This window comes from Dipteris shenzhenensis, chromosome 11, assembly GCF_047967505.1.
Source record: "Dipteris shenzhenensis isolate YYH24624 ecotype China chromosome 11, Dip_SZ_1.0, whole genome shotgun sequence".
Taxonomy (NCBI): Eukaryota; Viridiplantae; Streptophyta; class Polypodiopsida; order Gleicheniales; family Dipteridaceae; genus Dipteris; species Dipteris shenzhenensis.
The window spans coordinates 45,212,631-45,231,564 of record NC_141606.1 but is presented as its reverse complement, the minus strand read 5'-3'; the positions used below and the strand labels follow the sequence as shown (position 1 = coordinate 45,231,564).

At 46.2% G+C, this 18,934-nt stretch overlaps 1 protein-coding gene across 3 annotated transcripts in view; it reads right to left on the bottom strand.

The window, feature by feature from the left end:
* Positions 1-18,934, bottom strand: part of LOC147897071 (uncharacterized) — a 60,570-nt gene that overhangs the window by 16,269 nt on the left and 25,367 nt on the right. For all 3 annotated transcript variants that reach the window (XM_087381724.1, XM_087381725.1, XM_087381726.1), the window contains exon 3: positions 11,765-11,877. In XM_087381724.1, the coding sequence (XP_087237850.1) occupies positions 11,796-11,877 (82 nt within the window). In that variant the 3' untranslated portion in view covers positions 11,765-11,795. The remainder of the gene's footprint in view (positions 1-11,764; positions 11,878-18,934) is intronic.

The window sequence follows — 18,934 nt, the reverse complement described above, 5'->3', positions numbered from 1 at the left end:
CCACTGATAAATTTCTCTGACGAAAGTTTCGATACTGATCCCAAGCTCGGGATGCTTCGTCAGGAGGTAGGAAGTGTTTTCTAAATTCCTTTTTAAGCCCCTCCCAAGTAGTGGATGCTACTCCATCTTTCTGCTGTTTTATCCACCACATGTCCGCTGCCTCATTAAACATATGGGTGGCCTCGCGGATTTTCTTCATATCATTCTTAATTTCACAAATGGCGAATGCCTCGTCCCATTTGTGTGATCAGGTTCGACCGTACGAACACTGGACTCCGGTTCCATCGGAGATTTACCTTTCTCCTCACGAGATGGTCTGGCAGACATACTATGCACCATTTTTCTGAGTTCAAACTGCCCCACATTTGTTTGTAACTGCTGCGCTAAAATCTGTTGCAAGGCATCCTCTAACATTGCAATTCTGCCAGACAGTGTATGGCCTGCTGGGCGTGACACCTGCGAGGTCGGCCGGACTCCCAACTCTACAAGATCCATCCTGGAAGCTTCTTCTTCTACTTCCATTCAGGTCAAGGGGTGTTTTTTTTAATAAATAAATAATAAATAAAACACTACTTAAAACTGTAATTACACTGAAACCAAACCCGCTTTTGCCTATACTAGGGAAACTCCTGCAATTCTAAGTTGACTCAAACCCTTGAATCCCAAAGCATAATTTCACCCCCAATCCAATTCACACACCTCGAAGCCTTAGAAATTTAACCAAATTAAAATAGAGGGAATAAAGAAAATCGAAAACCCCCTGGTCATTCACGCAAACGGAAGATGCGCTTAACTGCCTGCCAATGCATAGTTTTTGGGCTGTGCATGTACCTGCTCACCTGAGATACTGCAAACTGAATATCAGGTCTAGTGTTGCAGAGATATATGAGGCGTCCAACAGCCTAACTGTAAAGTGTGGCATCAACTAATTCTCCTGCATCATGCATTGTGAGTTTCAGCCCCGGCTCCATGGGAGTGGCTATGGGCTTACACTCATGCATGTTAAATCTGTCCAAGAGTTTCTGAAATACTTGGACTGAGACATAACAGTGCCACGTCTCTCATGAGAGAACTGGATCCCCAAATAAAAGTGAAGCAGCCCCAAATCTGACCTGTCAAAGTTGGTCTGCAAATCAGCTTTGAAATCTGCAATTTTGTCTTCATTGGACCTTGTGAGCAGTAAGTCATCGACATAAAGAAGGATGACTAAAATTTCCCCCCCATCCATCTTGATGTAGAGGGTGCTCTCAGTAGGACTATTGTGCAGCCCCTTGCTGGTCAAAAAGGCATGGATCTTGGCATACCATGCACGAGGGGCCTGTTTCAGCCCATATAAAGCTTTGTTGAGCTTGCATACTTGAAGTGCATTTGCTGTAATTTCAAAGCCCGGAGGTTGTTTGACATACACCTCTTCCAACAAGTCCCCATTTAAGAAGGCTGTTTTGATGTCCAACTGATGAACATTCCACTCAAAATGTGCAGCCATTGCAATAACTGATCGGATGGTGGTCATCCGGGATGTAGGAGCGAATGTCTCCTCATAATCTATGCCCTTTTTCTGAGCATAGCCTTTAGCAACCAGCCTTGCCTTAAATCTGTCAATGGAGCCATCTGGCTTCCGTTTGACCTTGAAAACCCATCGTGTGCCAATGGCATGTTTACCCTGTGGCAAGTCTACAACATCCCAAGTCTGATTTTTTGCAATGGACTGCAATTCATCATGCATGGCATTCATCCAATGCACATTATCCTTTGCCTCTTCAAATGTGGCAAGCTCCTCCTCATCAAGAAGAGTACCTGCATATGCTGATTCCACTGAATTAGCACCTTCCATGTGCCTTGCTGCACTGCGAGTCCTACCAGGTAACAGAGCATCAATTTTACTCTCCCTGAGAGTCTGTAACAGCCAGTTTGGGACTGTTTTTGCTGCATGTATGTCTGCAATTTCTTGTTGCACCACCTGTTCCGCTGCCTGTGGAGGAGGCAAGACATCCTGTGACGGAACTAAAGCATTTGGAGGTTGCTGTAAATTCTGATTTGCATTAGAAAAATCAGCAGGGGAACCCAAGGCAATGGGTAGCAACCCCTCAAAGACATCCTCTGAAGAAGAAGGCATTTGAAATTCAGCCTGAGTGTAAGCTGAATTTTCAGAAAATATCACATCTCTACTTACTATGATCTTGTGTGTAGCAGGATTGTAGAGACGGTACCCCTTGCTTTCTGCACTGTACCCAACAAATATGCACTTAATGGCTTTATCAGACAATTTGTGCCTAAATTCAACTGGCACATGAGCATAAGCAAGGCATCCAAAGACTCGGAAGTGATCCACTGAAGGCTTCCTGTCATTCCAGACCTCATAAGGAGTTTTTGTTTTTTAAAGCCTTAGTGGGAGCCCGATTCAAAATGTAATTGGCACACATCAAACCCTCAAGCCAGAATTTGTGAGGCATGTGTTTGCTTTTCAGCATACATCTGTCCATCTCCATGACGGTTCTATTTTTCCTCTCAGCTTTGCCATTTTGCTGAGGGGTCAGCCTGACTGTGAGCTGATGCACAATACCCTTGCCTTTCAGAAAAGCATCAAATTCTGCAGACAAGTATTCCCCACCTCTATCTATGCGCAATGTCTGTATCTTGAGTCCGGTTTCATTTTCAACCATGGCTGAAAAGTGTTCAAACACCGTGAACACTTCATATTTGTGTTTCAGCCCATAAACCCAAGTAAAATTGGAGTAATCATCAATAAATGTAACGAAGTAGAGATGACCACCCAACGATGGAGTCCTCATGGGACCACAGACATCACTGTGTATAAGCTGTAATTTGCGGACAGCTTTAACTGAACCATCCTTCTTGAAGGGGAATCTATGCATCTTGCCTAAAATGCACCCTTCACAGGCATGTGGAGGAGGTATCTCAAGAGGTGGCAATGCATCAACCATGGAATACTTCTGAAGTGTCATCAAGCTGTTGTAATGCATGTGGCCATATCGGGCATGCCATAATTCTGCATTCTGCATTGCAGCTGTAGGGGTAGAAACTGCAAGAGCATGGGCTGCTCTTTTCTCAAAAATATCGAGCTGAAAAAGCCCACACAGCAGAGTACCAGATAACCTTTAGGCATAGTCATCTTCCTTGTCTCGGACAGCACATTTGTCATCCTCAAAGATGACCTGAAATCAACCTCTCTTAAGAGTGGACACTAAAAGAAGATTTTTGGTTATGCCAGGCACATATAAGACATCTGAAAGTCTGAAAATTGAGCCATCAATGGTAGTGAGCTCAACATCTCCTGTGCCACGTACTGAATATGATGAGTTGTTGGCACAAGTGACTTTCTTACCAACGGGAGGTGGATGCAAGGAAGTAAAAAGACACTTCCTAGAAGTGATGTGCTTGGATGCACCGCTGTCAAAATACCAAGTGTTCAGTGTTTCATTGACACTGAAAGCAGATGCATTCGTAGAAGAGTCATAACTGCAAGTCAAAAATGCATATGTATCATCACTGCAAGTGGCTGTACTATCCCGAGCATCTGGAACAGCCAGCCTAGAATCTGAAATGCAAGATAAAAAGGCATAATCCTGTTCAACAAAGTTGACTGCAGCATCCCCACTGTCAGATGCATGAGGAGCTGAATCTGAAACAGCCATACCGGAGCTGTTTTTCTTCTCTTTTGCAAGCCTTTTCCTGCATTCTGCTATGTGATGACCTGGCTTTTTGCAGTAGTGACAAAAACCCTTCTTCTTGGGCTTACTTGCATCATTTTTAGCCTTTTGTGAGGCTGTCCTGACCCACTAGAAGGCTGATTTATTGATGTCTTTGCCTGTCCCATTGTTTTTTATTTAAACTTTGAGAGCATGGCTTGTTCACCTGCACGTGAAGCTAAATTTTTCCTGGTCTGCTCTTCCTGAAGCAGAAGTCCTATCAACTCATGAAAAGTGAGAGGATTTGCGCCCCCCCTCAATGATAAGTTCAGCGAGGTATGAAAGCTGAGATAAGACTCAGGAAGAGAATTCAGAGTGGTTGTAATCATCTCTGAATCAGGAATAATTTCATCTATATTTAACAATTGCTCTCTGAGATCCTATAGCTTTGTGAGGTAGACTGACATGGAGTCACCCTCTTCCATATGTGTATGACTTAACTCTCTTTTCAAGAAAGATACCCTTGCATCATTCCGAGCTGCATACATACTTTCTAAAATATCCCACGCTGCCTTGGAGGTCTTACACGACCGGATATGCGGAATGATAAATCTTTTCATTGAAAGAGAGATGCATGACAAAGCTAAGGCATCCTCCTGTGAATCCCATCTCTTCTGCTCTGGAGTAGTGACTGTAGCTGCACCACCAACTTGTCCTACAGCTGCACCTTGTGCACGACCTCTTCCACCTCCTTGCTGGGGAGGGGTAGCAGGTGCAATATCTGCTGGTCGGATCTCATCCCCATTGACATAATCCCATAAATTGCGAGAAATCAGAATATTGCGTACCATGAAACTCCAGAGGGAGTAGTTGGTACCATCCAACTTGTCTTCCTGTGAAAGACCACCGAACTGGAAGTCATTCTGATTTTGATGGGCCATATCTCAGAAAGAGATTGAAGCAGATACAAAACTGAATTCCCTTACTCGGAATGAAATGCACAACTCCCAAAAAACACAGCCAAGCACCGGCTGTAAATGCAACTTAGATTTCTGTACTTGCACTCTTAGAAATCTGTCCAGGCATCAAAAACTCTCCAGAATCTGCCAAAAATGCTGCAAAACACTCCAAGAAAGGCAGTATGAACTGAAAACTCCGGAAATTGCTCTCCCAACACAAAAGCCCCAAAATAGGGCTGAAATTGCAACCGGAAAGGGGCAAATTGATCAAAAGCCCCAAATGTTGCAAGAATTGCACTCTGTCTGCAAAAGCCCCAAATTTTATTGCAAAATTGCAGTGTAATCACAAAATCCCCAAATTTCTTCAAGAAATTGTACTGCAAAACTGAAAGCCCCAAATTTCGAGCTTGAAATTGCAATCAGAAAGGGGCAAATTCACCAAAAGCCCCAAATTTGCAATTTCTGAACAAAAGCCCAAATTTTAGACCAAATTTGCAGATCTATCTGCAATATTTGCTTTGCAAGTAACTGTGAACCTGAAAATACCCCAAATTTGTGAAGTAGATCCTGCAATTTGATTGCAATGTCTACAACAAACAAAATGCCCCAAATGTACTCCCAAAAACTGAGCCAAACTATGGCATTCTGCAAGATGTGCCTGCCAAAGATCACCTGCAAATTCCTCCTGTATGGAATCAGAGATTGTACGGAGGACTACCTGCTGTACGGAAGCAGGACAGTACGGAAGTACTGTACGGCTGTCTCAGATTTATGGTGACGAGACTGCAAGTACAGTGCTGGTACAGTGGGTGCAGGTACGTACGGCCAAAGTACGGGAGCAGCAGGTCTGGTACGAACGGAGCGCCACACGTGCAGTACGGTGACAACGATTTATACGATGACAAACTGCAACGGCACAGGTAAGGCTGCAGGTGTGTGCGTGCAGTACTTGCTGTACGGTCAGGTGCAAGTACAAACAGCGATGGCGCAACGGAATGATGCAGGGTACGACAGGTACGGGCGAACTGCCATCAAAGGGTACAATGTCGAAGCGATGGTACATGCAGGTACAGATTCCGTACAATCGTACAGACTGTACAGACAGTCTTGGCTGTACTTCGAGTTGTACGTACGTTGATGCAGGTGAGCGGAAGCTACAGCAGGGACAAGAGCTGATGGGTTGGGTATGAGAGCTGAACTTGACTCTGATACCAAATGTGAGAGAATGGTGAGTGAGAGAGAGCAAGAGAGAGTGAGAGCTGGAAGCTTGGAAGCTGAAAGCTGAGTTGCAATAGAAGAGAGTGAAGAGTACAACTCAATGAGTGAGAGATAAGGTTTTGTCCTAGTGACAAAACCTTAGTAGTCACTAACCATAGTTAGTGAACTAACTGCGGTTAGGGGGGAAAACCTCTTAAAGAAGGAAAAGTGCCCCTAACTAGCTTATTATATTACATTGGTCACTGCTGAATTATATCTATAATTCTAACATCTCTTGGGATATCTTTAAAACATTTGCCCCTAGGCACATTTAATGCATTAAAGTCCCTTAGCCTTAGATTCACCTAGTCTAGTGCCATGTCACCCTCACCAAGGACCTTGACCTTTATTCCTTTTTTATCATTTACATGAAACCCAAACAATTATAATACAAACATTGATCCTTTAAAGGAAGATGCCGACTGACCCTTCCGAGGTCATGTTACCTCGACTTGAGCGTAACAAAGGCCTACTCCAGGCACTCACTGAGAGAGACCCGGAGATGGATGGGAGTCTAGATGGGATTCACTGGCAGATGATCAAAGTGGTCGGACATTTGGGGAAGGAGTGGCACATTGACCCTCCCAGTATCTAAGAGTAGGATGCCCCAAGATGACACCTCTGGCTTTGGGAGGGTAGGCCCTTGAGGGAGGTCCAGTGGGATCCGAGAGAGTGGTTTTGGCCCTCCAGGGGTGGCCTTGCCGAGCAAGTGGATGAGGTGCCCTTCTTTTCCTACACCACACAGATTGGCAAGAGGCTTTAAAAGGACTCTTCGATGTGGACCCCTTCAAGGGAGAGGCATTAGGTGGCCCAAAGAGTGCCCAGGGATGTCCGTTCCAGGTTTTGGAAAGGTTGTAGCCGAGGAAGATCTCCTACTACTTCTAGCTGGCTGTCCACGGAGGCTTGTCCATCGGCCTGTGGTTGGAGCAGATGCAGGTGGAGGGGCAGTGTCATCGATGCTCGCTGGTTTTCTAGAGACGATCCCGCATTGCCTTTGGAGCTGTCGTAGCGTAGCGAGGATTTGGATGGGAGCCCTCATAATTATGACCCGTATGCAGAGTCTTCAGAGGGACTACACTTGGGGGATGGTGGCCTAGTTGACTGAGGGAGGACACGCGTTCCAGATCAATGAGATCTCCCCAGCTTACCGAATACAGGGTCAGAGCATTCAGAGGATAGAGCTCCATGAGGCGGTCCCCCCTCATAGCCTCTCCCCCTCTCCTCCGGAGGAGAGAACGTATGGGAGGTAGTAGCCAGTATCACTGCGTGGAACATTTGGGTTGCTCACTGCAGTCTAGTGATGGGTGAGCATCCGGTTCCACTCTCTGCTACCTTGGTCGCCATCTGGCAAGATATCATCTACACCCTCCGCTCCATCTGGGAGCGTGGGACCCCAGACTCTAGGGCGACTATCGCGAGGTGTACTTAATTCTGCAAGGCTTGGCCTGTAGGAGTTTTGTACATTTTCACTCCACGAGGGATTCGCTGGTTGTATAGTCCCCCCACCTGGCTATTAGTCCCAGTACCAGAAATTCCCTAGGTAGTGAGCTGGGTTTCTCTTGAACAAACCGGTTGTTTTTTTCTTTCAGTCTTTTCTTGATTTTTTCCATACTCAGCAACTTCAGGGCTGCTGTTTTGTATGAATTCTTTCAAGCATTAATAGAAGGTTCTTTTCTTTGAGGGAAAAAAAAAACTTCTTTGATAAGTTATCCAGCGCACCGGTTGGCAATCAATTTCTTGTGCCAACGATTCTTCTTATCCTGTTTCTTCTTTCTGTCAAAGAGGTTACCAAGTCATCTTTGAGGATGACCAATGTATGGTCCGTGACAGGGAGAGAGACTATGCTTGGTTTTCCCAAGTACATTATGTCAAGGGTTACGTGAGCTTGATGCATATGAGAAAAGGGCATGTTCAGCTTTTGAAGCTTCTACCTCTACCATGTAGGATGAAGAGTTATAGCATGCCAAGTTTGGGCATGCAAATTAGACAGCCTTATATTATTGCAAAAGCGCTCTCCCCTCCGTCCATCCTTATGTCCACCCTCCCTTAGCCCCTCCGTCCATCCTTCCCGTAACCCCGTCCATCCTCCCGTAGAGCTCCTCCCTGCTCATCTCCCTCCAACAAATCATCACCCAGCTCCAGTAGCTTCGCTCCACCTCTCCTCCAACAGTCCCCGCTAATCTCCTCTCCAACAAGTCATCCCCCAGCTAAGCTCCAACAGGTTGTGCCTTGTACTGCAACACAACTGCTGCACCGTGGGCAGCTCCAGATTCGCCACGAGCTTGTCCACTAACAAAACCAAAAGCACACCAAATCTACGGACGCTTCACACGACGTAAGAGGCAGGTTTTTCTATCACACAAGATGGATCACGTAATCCGATCCTTTCAAGGAGGTGACTCCACCTTTGCTTGGGGGTTCATGTCACAGGGGTAGCCACCTATCCCCATCACGGATCCTGATGTTTGGCACACTTATGCGACATCCCTCTATGATGTCCCATCTCAGATACCACCACATGTCTTCCCAGCTTATACGAGTCAGTGAGAGGGAGAGTACGTGCTCTTGGAGTCTTGTTAGACTAGATTGAGAGCACCATCGGGGTGAAGCAGGGATGCCCTCTCTCATCGACATTATTTGGAGTTTACATTGATGAGATCACGACCTTCATTGACAACCTAGGAGGCGAGGGATCATTGCTGGCTGACATGATGATACAAATATTGCTTTATGCAAATGACATAGTCCTCACGTCTTCCTCAGCATTGGGCCTACAAAGACAAGTAGAGGTCCTCAGGGTGTTTTGCAAAGAAAGAGATCTGGCAGTCAACGTTGGGAAAACCGGGATTATGGTTTGCAACACCTCACGTGCAGTTCTTCACCAACGCACCTTCACTAGCCAAGGGGAGCCAGTAGAGATTGTACAGTCATACACTTACCTAGTAGTAGTCTTTGCAGGTCCAGTCTTCATGATGACTCACGCAGTTACTGTTAGAAATGACCCAACAGAGGGTACACACAGAGAAGACTGATATAATAGCCCACGAGCTCACACAGTGTGGTGTGGGGTGTGGAATCACAAACTTCTTAACTTATGTGCATAACATAAATGTGTAGACTCATCAATAGACAATGAACCAACTAGATAGAGAAACCACCAAAATAATATATTTCCGTCCAAAGCTATGGACACAATACAAAAGAGAGAGATCCAGAGTCCCACCAATGGTGTGGTCCTCTGATCTTACCACAAGGCTATCTCTAGACTCGAGCCCGCGTGCTCCACCTTGAGCGTAAGTAGACTTTCCGTCTAGATCCCTTCCACCTTGCTGTCTTTGCACCAGCCTAGGTGGGCAGCACTCTGAGCTAGGTCTGTAGCTCTACAGCCCACTTGTCTCCTTCTAGATAGAGGCCCACATGTGGCTGATCTGCTGCTCCTGCTGCTCCCTGAACTGCTTCTCCAAGTGATGATTAAATGAGGGCTGGAGGCCCTCCTTTTATAGGCCCCAAGTGGGCTGACAAAAACCAACCAGCCTGCAGCAAACTGGCCGACCAGTCTGTGGCTGGTCCAGCCCTATAAGGGCTCATAACCCAGGGCCTTTTAGGCCCACTCTTCTAGGACCTGTCCCTCCAATCAAGGCAAGGGCCCAGCCTATATAAAGGCAGGTCCCTGCCTCATGGCAGCCTCTTTTGCTGCTCCACTAGGCCTCATCCAGCCCCCGTACTTCTCCGTACAGCTGCGTGCCACTTGTCCCGGGTCTGCACACCCTCCATACTGCTCCATACAGTTGCGCCACCTGTCCCGGGTCTTCTCTAGGTGTGCTGCCTTCATGACAGCCATGATGCTGTCCATGTGGCAGCCCCTTCCTCTCTTTTTCTGTGGGGTACTGCCCTAGGTCTCCCTCCCCCATGCTCTCCTCATATGGGGGCTTACAAATGGGAAGGTGACCATTCCAACAGTTCCGCGAGGGTAGGGGGCTCTAGCTCAACTAGAGAGATTATGCTTTCAGGCACATTTTCAAAACCCCCGACGAAGGGATAGCTTTTCGACACACTGGTGAGACCGACGGCCATGTATGCAACACCCTTTTAGAGGGGTGACTTATCAACGACTAAGTGGCGACGTTTTGAGAGGTTGCAGGTGATGATGGGCTCCACGATGATTCGAAGCAAACCCTATGTCCCCCACCCAATCATACAGGCAGAGTTCGGCATGACACCGCTCCAGGTCAATTCCATCTTCCTGGCAATCACCTATCTCCACATGGTCTAGGCTCTAACTAGAGGAGACTATCTAGATTGGCTCTAGAGTCGTCTATACGCCTAGCTAAGGGGGAAATTAGCATTGCTTGGTACACACGCATATCCAAATGGTTTCGCAGTCAAGGCATCCAAATGGATCGTCTCCCCCCCTTTCAATATAGCTTAGATGCTCCGGACCACCTGATTCCACGAGATGAGATCCACCGCATCATACGGTGGACCTACTCTAGCTCCACACATCGGGGACTTGGGGGGGGAGGGGGGGACCAAGAGTTTCCCACCAAGATCCAATTCTACCGCGACCATTTCCTCAAAATATCAGTAAATGGAGTGAGTATCAAACCCCAGTACTTGGAGGATAGATGAGTCTAACATGCCTTGAGGATCACCATCAGACAGATGCTGATTTTTTAGGATTGAGACAAGGAGAGCCAAGAGAGCAATGGATCTGTAAACTATGCACCCAGGAGGAAGTGGAGACAGAGGAACACTTCCTGTGTACTTGCCCTGCATATTACGAGATCCGAGGACAATACCATTGCCTATTCCGGGAGCGACAATGGTTTGGGCCTCTCTCCTGGCTGATCCATTTCCAGGACTTGGTCTACATCGATCACTATTTGATGGAGATGCGATGACATATAGAGACCCTGATGAGCCGCATTAGAGAGCAAGATGAGACAACAGCCCTTGCAACCGAGCTGGATAGAGCCCAGAGATAGGTTACAAAATTTTACCCTTTTCCTAGACATAGCAAAGTTGAAAAGGAGATAGATGACATGAGGACTCAGTGAGCTTGTGGGACGAGACGGCAGCATGGAGAGGTGCAGCCGGAGGTGCTCTAATCCTGGGCCTAGGCTATATGTGTTGTATAGGCTCTACGGAGGGGCTACACGACTTGTAGGCGATAGGCTATGTGGGCTACACAGCTATACCGAGAGAGGCTACATAGTTTTTTTTTGGGGGGGGGGGGGGGGGAGAGAGAGAGAGAGAGAAAGAGAGATGTATTTATGTCTTCTGGAGGCTATGAGACATTACAATCACAAGACGTAACCCATACAAGCCACTGTGGGCTGAAACAAAGGGCTTGCTGGATAGATTTTGTCAACCGAAAGGAGGCACAAGCAAGAGGGCAAGACAACAAGGAACAAAGTCCTCAAACAAACCAACAAGCTGAGAGGTACTAGAATATGGATTTTAAAGGAGCTCACCCCAACAAAGCTCAAGGCAAGAAATGCGGAATTGACAAAAGTAAAACAAGCTCGAAAGGAAGGAAAATGGACTGTTTATCAAGATGGTATAGCACTAATCAAAGACTTTAAACCTAGACCCAAAGACTCTCAGTCTAAAAATGATGTAATGAAGGCCAGTTCACAATAGTATCAGACTTTAGTTGTGTGCTAAATAATTCAAGCCGAGATGCCTTGTGCACTCCTCGCCTCAAATGACACTCAGAGATGTAAGGGCTTCCCTTTTTTGGATGTGTACTTTTGAGACCCCTTTTTTGGATTTGTACTTTTGTCTCATAGCCCCATGAGGGCTTCTACATCTCTCTCTCTCTCTCTCTCTCTCTCTCTCTCTCTCACACACACACCATACACACACACACACAAATGCACAAAATAACAGCCATACCAGTTTGATGATGGTCATGTATAGAGCTTTATCACAGCGCAGCGGATTCTCTTGGAGCTTGGCAGCGAAAGCACTCCATGCGACTTGCAAAGTTATGTTCATTGCACCCAGACCTGCATTTGCAAAGGCCACAAACTTTCTAGTTAACAAGACAAATAAGACATGAATACTTACAAAAGGAAAAATATTACCAGCAACTCTCATCAGACCAAGACCGCACTCTATTCTCTAACTGTAATTTGCAGGAATCGCATGAGTTTCAAGGACATCTGTCTTTGTCACGATCTGTGACGTATTCCTTTCTCTATATCTTATTATGGATGGTTTGATGAATGGACACTTGTGGAAGGGTATGCCCTTTTGACGGGACACTTCCTATAAGGCACAACCCTTCACAAGAGACATTCTATGGAAGAGACACTCCTATTGTAATGTACCCTCTCATCAAGGGTCACACCTTTCACAAGGGGTACACACCTCTTCATGCACATACACTTTGGAGTACACACCTTTTCATGTGTGACTCTTCAGTCTCCTTTCTATTCCTTAGCACATTTCTAAATATAGTAAATCTAGGATTTCTTACAGTGGTATCAGAGCAAATTTCGCTCCTGCCTGTAGGAAATGCCCCCCACCTTCTAGCGCCTATCTGATACATCTCTTTCCAGCTAGAAGGATATCCGCGCACATTCTCCATGGAAGAGATGGAGAGAATGAGCGTAAAAATTTTTAGCGCCAACCCCACCTAAAGTCATCAATGGCCTCTCCATCTCCCCCACATCACGAGTTCATGTGAATGGGCACGACAAAAATCGTGTCTTTTCATGTGCTTGGGCTGTCCCAAAACCAAGGGACGCACCTTTTCCACCATCAGACACACCTTTTGACGAAGAGTTTTGACTCCTCACCCAAGGGACACACCCCATCGTGGAAAAAAGAACACCTCTTTTCGTGTGGGGACACCCCTTTTTAAAACAAGGTCACACCCCTTCATGAAAAGGTACACCTATTCCAAGGGTCACACCCCTTAGAATAGGCACACCTTTTGGCACCAAGCACCCTACAAAAGGGTATCTAAAAGGGCTAAAAAGGAAAACCAGCCCTATACCCTAGACTAGCCAAGGTTTCTCCAAACCCACGTTTTAATTTTTGGTAACCACCACCCAGCAATAGGCACACAAATCAAAACGTGAATTCCTGCAATACGTTTCGTTTTTTCTGCAATACGTGTTTGCGCCATATCCATGCAGCAAGTTGTGCCCCTCGTCAGGCCTCCATCTTGCATCATTCTCGATGGCCTGCATCAGCCGACTCTTTTACAAACCTGCCTACAAGACATAGTGATCGAACAGATCCCCTTTGCAGCCTCTATCGTCATCTTGCTGCCACGATTTTTGCAAACAACGTAGGTGCCAGAAATTCGCCATCTTCTACCCCAAATCAGCCCTGGAAGCAAGCAACCAGCAGCGCCAGATGCAAGCAGGCTGCGCCTTTTATCAGGTTTCCATCCTACAATCTACTGAATCGTTTTGGCAGCCGGCCCTTGCTAGAGCATCACCACCATCACTACCTGTGACCAGCAGCCCTTGCTGCCCCTCTATCGCGATTCAGACCAGCCTGGTTCTTGCTGGCTCATCTCGCCACTTTAGCCTGTGAAAAGCGGCCTTTTGCTGCCTTCAATTCCGACCAGCCAGGCCCAATCCTGCTCCTCGCACCCGACAGGTACTTGTGACCTCCGGACAGTGATCTGCAGGCCTTTTCTACGCAACCAATTGGCAGATCAAACCTATGCCAGGTGGATTCTTTCCATTCTATTTCGAAGGATTCTCTTTCATATTGTTATTTGATGCTCATTATCAAATTACAGCAAATGAAAGCCTCCTCCTTAAAGCATGGAAACCCCTGGTAATTCCCTAGTCCCTTCAAGGACACCTCAGGCATCATCTACCACACAATATCGTGTTCAAATTGCACAACCAGCCCATTTCGGAGCTTTTGCATCGTGGGTCTTCTGTGTCACGTGCCCTTCCAGTGACTTGGACCACATCCTATACCTTCTGCGTGAGGCACCTCAATTACATTACTTCCTCAGCACACTCCAGGTTGTGTTCCACGAGACACGTAGATACCCAGAACCCGATATTCCTCACGAGTTTGCTGTCCATCTTTGGAGAGACTTTTACCCCTCAGCTTTAGCATCTCTAGGGTACTCTCCACCTCCTTCAACTCCCAAATATCCTCCCATACAAGTTGTACCTTCCCCAAGACAATATTTACACTCTGAAGGCACTCCTCCTGGATATCCTCCACTCCCGACAGCAGCTCCTTATCCCTTCTCAGATCCGTGGACTCTGCAACCTACCCCTGTACTCTCACGAGCAGTAACACCTATTTCAGCATCACCAGTGTTACCTCAGACAGGACCTCCTTTACCAGATTTCCATGGCTGGTTCCATCCTGCCCCCTCCAACATGAGCAACCTCAGGGAGCAGCCCAGATCTTCTTCCAAGAATGGTACAAACTAGAGCGCAAGTTCGTGCTCTTCTCACAAGGACCTCAGATATGTCGCAACGCTCGCGTGCAGCCTCTTCGGAGATAAGCGACTCAAGTCCAAAAAAAGACCCCTGAAGTCAACTTACAAGGCGAAGTACTTCAACTTCAAATTTCTCAGCTTCAAGACAGCATCTCCGACTTGGTCCAGAAAGTCCAACTACTCCAAGATTCTCGCAATACCACATATGCAGAGGATGGCGTGACGCCACCGGACGACTATGTGAACTCGTTCCCACCTGAGGTAGAAAACACTGAACTCCGTGCCCTCTTCCACTTACTCCAAGCTTCCAAAACTAAAAGACTTGACATTAAACTTCCGGAGGCCTACACTAGTCAACGAAACCGCCGAACAGTTGACCAATGGCTCGCAAAACTGCGCATGTACTTTGATACTGTTGACCTCACTGAAGGCAAAATGATTGCCTTGGCAGCGTCCCTCCTCAAGGATACAGCTTTCCTATGGTGGCAACGACGCTTAAAGGACGACAAAAGTGTGTTAACTTGGGAACGTTTAGAACACGTGCTCCGTAAGCACTTCATACCTACCAATGCGAACTTCCAAGCACGTTCAAAACTCAGACAGTTGGAGCAAACAGGCTCCCTGTCTTCCTACATCTCTCAATTCACCACATTGGTGCTGGAGATTGATGGCTTAACTAATGATGATTGCCTTCATGCTTTCATCTCAGGCCTAAACCCCTCGTTACGCATTGATGTCCTCAAAGCAAACATCACCACCACAGCTAGCGCTATTGCTTACACAGAGCGCATTACAGATTTCCAAAACACAAGGAAGCAGACTGCTAATAGAACACAGAACTCTACTATTGCCAAAGGTGCTCGCCCTCAAGATACCCCCAAGTTTAGAAAAAACTCGAGTAATCAAGGTCAGCGACAGTCTCAAGATCCCCACAAGTCTCAGAGATCGTATGCTGGATTCCAACAGAAGCACTCCTCCAAGATCGCGCCTCTTCTTCTTCACAAAGTCATCACCGTCATCCCCAACAGAAAGGTGCGGCCAATGATAAGAAGAACAACTCCAGCACAAAAGGGCTTTGTATCATCTGTACTGACGACCATAGATGGTTCAATTGTCCCAAGCGACCAAAAAATTCAATATGGAACCTAGCACTTCCCAAACAGAAGATGCTACCCCAGCACAAGACAAGAAAGGCAAAGCTGTTCGAATGGCAAATACCATCCACATGAGCCTTGCCAGCAACCCCGAACCTTCCCTGGCCACTCAAGTAATTTGTGTTTAAGGATCGATTCGTGGAACAACGGTCACTATCCTCATCGACAGTGGCTGCTCTCATAACTTCCTAGCTAGTTCTATGGTCGACAAACTTCGATTGACCACCAGTCCTAGTCCCATGGACTATCAAATTAAACTCGCAAATGGAACTACCTTCTTGTGCAACACCAGGATAAAAAACTTGTCTTTTCGCATCCAACATTATACGAACAAGTTGAACTTCGACATCATGCCTCTTTCTCGGTACGATGTCATACTTCGACAACAGTGGCTCTACGGCTATGATCCCTCAATCAGTTTTCGCAGCCATACTATCCAGTTTGTCCACCAGGGAAAACTTATTGAGCTAACTAGTTCTAGGGACTCCTTCAACCCCAGTTGCAGTAGAGGAGACACCAACAAAGGATCCTCCTGAATACCTCAACCAACCTTTTTTCCAGCCCTACCTGGATATTTTTCCACAGGAATTGCCAAAGCAATTACCACCTCGACGACCAGTGGATCACCCAATCGAACTTATTCCCGGCAGTAATCCACCGTCGAAACCTCCTTATCGGGTTTCTTACACTCAAAATGAAGAAATCCAAAGACAGGTGACCGAACTACTCGACAAAGGTCACATTCGGCCCAGTCGCAGCCCTTTCAGATCTCCCGTACTACTTGTGGAAAAAGTTTCCCATGAGGGACAGCCATCAAAAATGACTCAGAAAGTGACTTCCAAGAGAGAGGAATCACCCAAAAGAGCACTGAGAAAGAGGTACAAAAAGTACAGCCAGTGCAACAATATGAGCAGCCAGCACAAGGCCTTGGTTTGGGTACTTCTACTCCTCAAAATAATAATGTGCAGTCCATAAATGTGGCTCAACCACCTCAGCCATATTTAAGGCAGCAACCTGAATATTTTGGTACAGATTCTATCTTTGATGCTATGTTGATTCCACCGCCAATTGGGCATAGAAAGCAAGCCATTTATGACAATGTGGGAATGCAGCCAGGCATGCAAGCCATAGCATATGTTCCCATGCCTAATGTTCAGCCAAGCATGGCTCTCCCTAGTAAAGGGAATGCTGCAAATATACAACCATCTTTGGGACAGCCAATATCAAATGTATAAGGATGGTGGTTCTCATGTCAAGTTTGAGACATATAATGGAGTACAGGACGGGTACAAAGCCCTCACATTCCTTCAACAGTTTGATGCTGCATTTCTTGGGGGTTTGTTTACAGAAGCATCCAAGATGAGGAAGGTCGCCACATTTTTGAAAGGCAATGCACTTACGTGGTACACCAACCTTATGCTTCATGGAGATGCACTTGCTACTTGGCTCAAATTTAAGCAAGTGTTCTCTTCTACTTGGCTTACTCCAACTTTTGAAGTTGAAGTACTTTCACACTGGCATGACTTGTCATACAAACTTTGCAAGAATCTTGATGATTACACCAAGAGGTTTTGGGATGTTTTGCTGCCATTGAGCTCTTACAAGCATGTTTCTTTGAAAGAGCAAATAGAGAGGTACTTCTGTGGATTGCCTAGTGAGCTACGTGATTATTGCATCAAAACCAAGGTGGGTTCTATGACTCAATTAATTGAGAATGCAAGGACAGCATATGCATGGATGCAAGAGAAGAATTTGGGCTTTATGGACAGCAAGAAAGAAGACAACAAACGGGCTGCCAAACACGAGGATAAGGACATCAAATCTGAAAATAAAAAGTATGGCAAACAACCGTTTCAAAAGGGAGGAAAAGCCCAATTCAAAGCTGGTCAAAGGCGTGGACAGCCTAATAAACAGCCCCGTACCAAGTTATCTGATGAAGAGAAAAAGTCACTCATGGAGCAAAACAAATGTTTTATATGCAAAGGAGAGGGACACCGCTCTTATGATTGCCCATCCAAGAAAAGAGACAGGTCAGATGATGATAAGAATGATGATAAACAAGCTGATCGGAAGGGCAAAAGGCCTAAACCTTCCGCAAGACTTCTTCCAGATGTGATTGGGAGTTTGCCACGTGCACATGATGAAGAGGAAACGAAAAAGACTGAGATGTTCAGAGCATGAGGAAAAATCAAAAATCAGAATTGTTTGTTTTTCTTTGATTCTGGGGCAAAGGCGAATTTCATAACTCTTGATATGGCAGGAAGGCTTGGCATCAAGCCTGAGGAAATGGGGCCATGCCAACCCTGAACTCAACACACCTATCACTCCTATCATTGGCAAGTTGAGGATGCATATCCAGGGATATAAGGATGCAGAGGACTTCTACATTATGCCTTTGCCAGAGTGTGATGCTTTGCTTGGGATGCCTTGGATGTACAGGGTGGGGGCTGATGTGCAGATGAGAAACAAGAAGATTTCTTTAACTCGTAGAGGCAAAAATCATGTACTTGATGTAAAGTTGAAAGGGAGTCCATCCCTGTGGTTTCAGCTTCTTGTATTTCCAATGTAATAAAGCGTCATATTTTAGCGTACTTAATTTTTGTCAAAGAGGACAGCCAACCAGTTCAGGAAGGCTCTACTCTTTCTGCTTTAGATCATAGTTAGGGGAAACGGGGAACGAAAACGGAAACGGAAACGTTTCGGGATTTTTGGGAGGGCTGAAACGGGGAAACGCCACGTCAGCAAGGGAGGGGAGTAGATGATGATGGAGGGCTGAAGCAGGCTGCAGGAGAGAAAGGAGAGGAAAGGAGTGAATGGGGCTGAAGGAGGGCTGGAAAACCTTGAGGATGGAGAGAGTATGAGGCTGAAGGAGTGGAAGGAGCCTGGAGACCAAAATCAAAAGCAAAAAGACAAAAAATGTGATTTTGGAGACCTAGCAGCCTGTGTTGTCTGAAACGGCACGTTTCAGGGTTCTGAAACGCGTTTCAGACTGGCTGAAACGTTTCAGACTGGCTGAAATGTTTCAGCCAGCCGTTTCAGGGTCCTGAAACGTTTCAGACCCTGAAACGCGTTTCAGGAAACGGGGCTTCTCTGAAACGGCGTTTCAGGCCTGGCTGGGCTCTGAAACGCGTTTCAGCGTAACTGTGCTTTAGATAGAGAAAGGGCTGCTTTTATTTCAGATTTTCAAAATTGTTTCTCAGATGCACTTCCTCAAGAATTACCTCCCAAGAGGCCCGAGGATCATCAAATTGATATCATTCCAAGACGCTGCCTAATATACCTCCCTATCGTGTTAATAAGACACAACAGGAAGAGATAATGTCACAGTGAAGGAACTCTTGGAAAAGGAATTAATACAGCCAAGTAATTCTCCCTACTGTTCCCCTGTGTTGCTTGTGCAAAAGAAGGATGGCAGTTGGAGAATGTATATTGATTATAGAGCTTTGAATAAAGTCACAATTAAGAACCATTTTCCAATTCCAA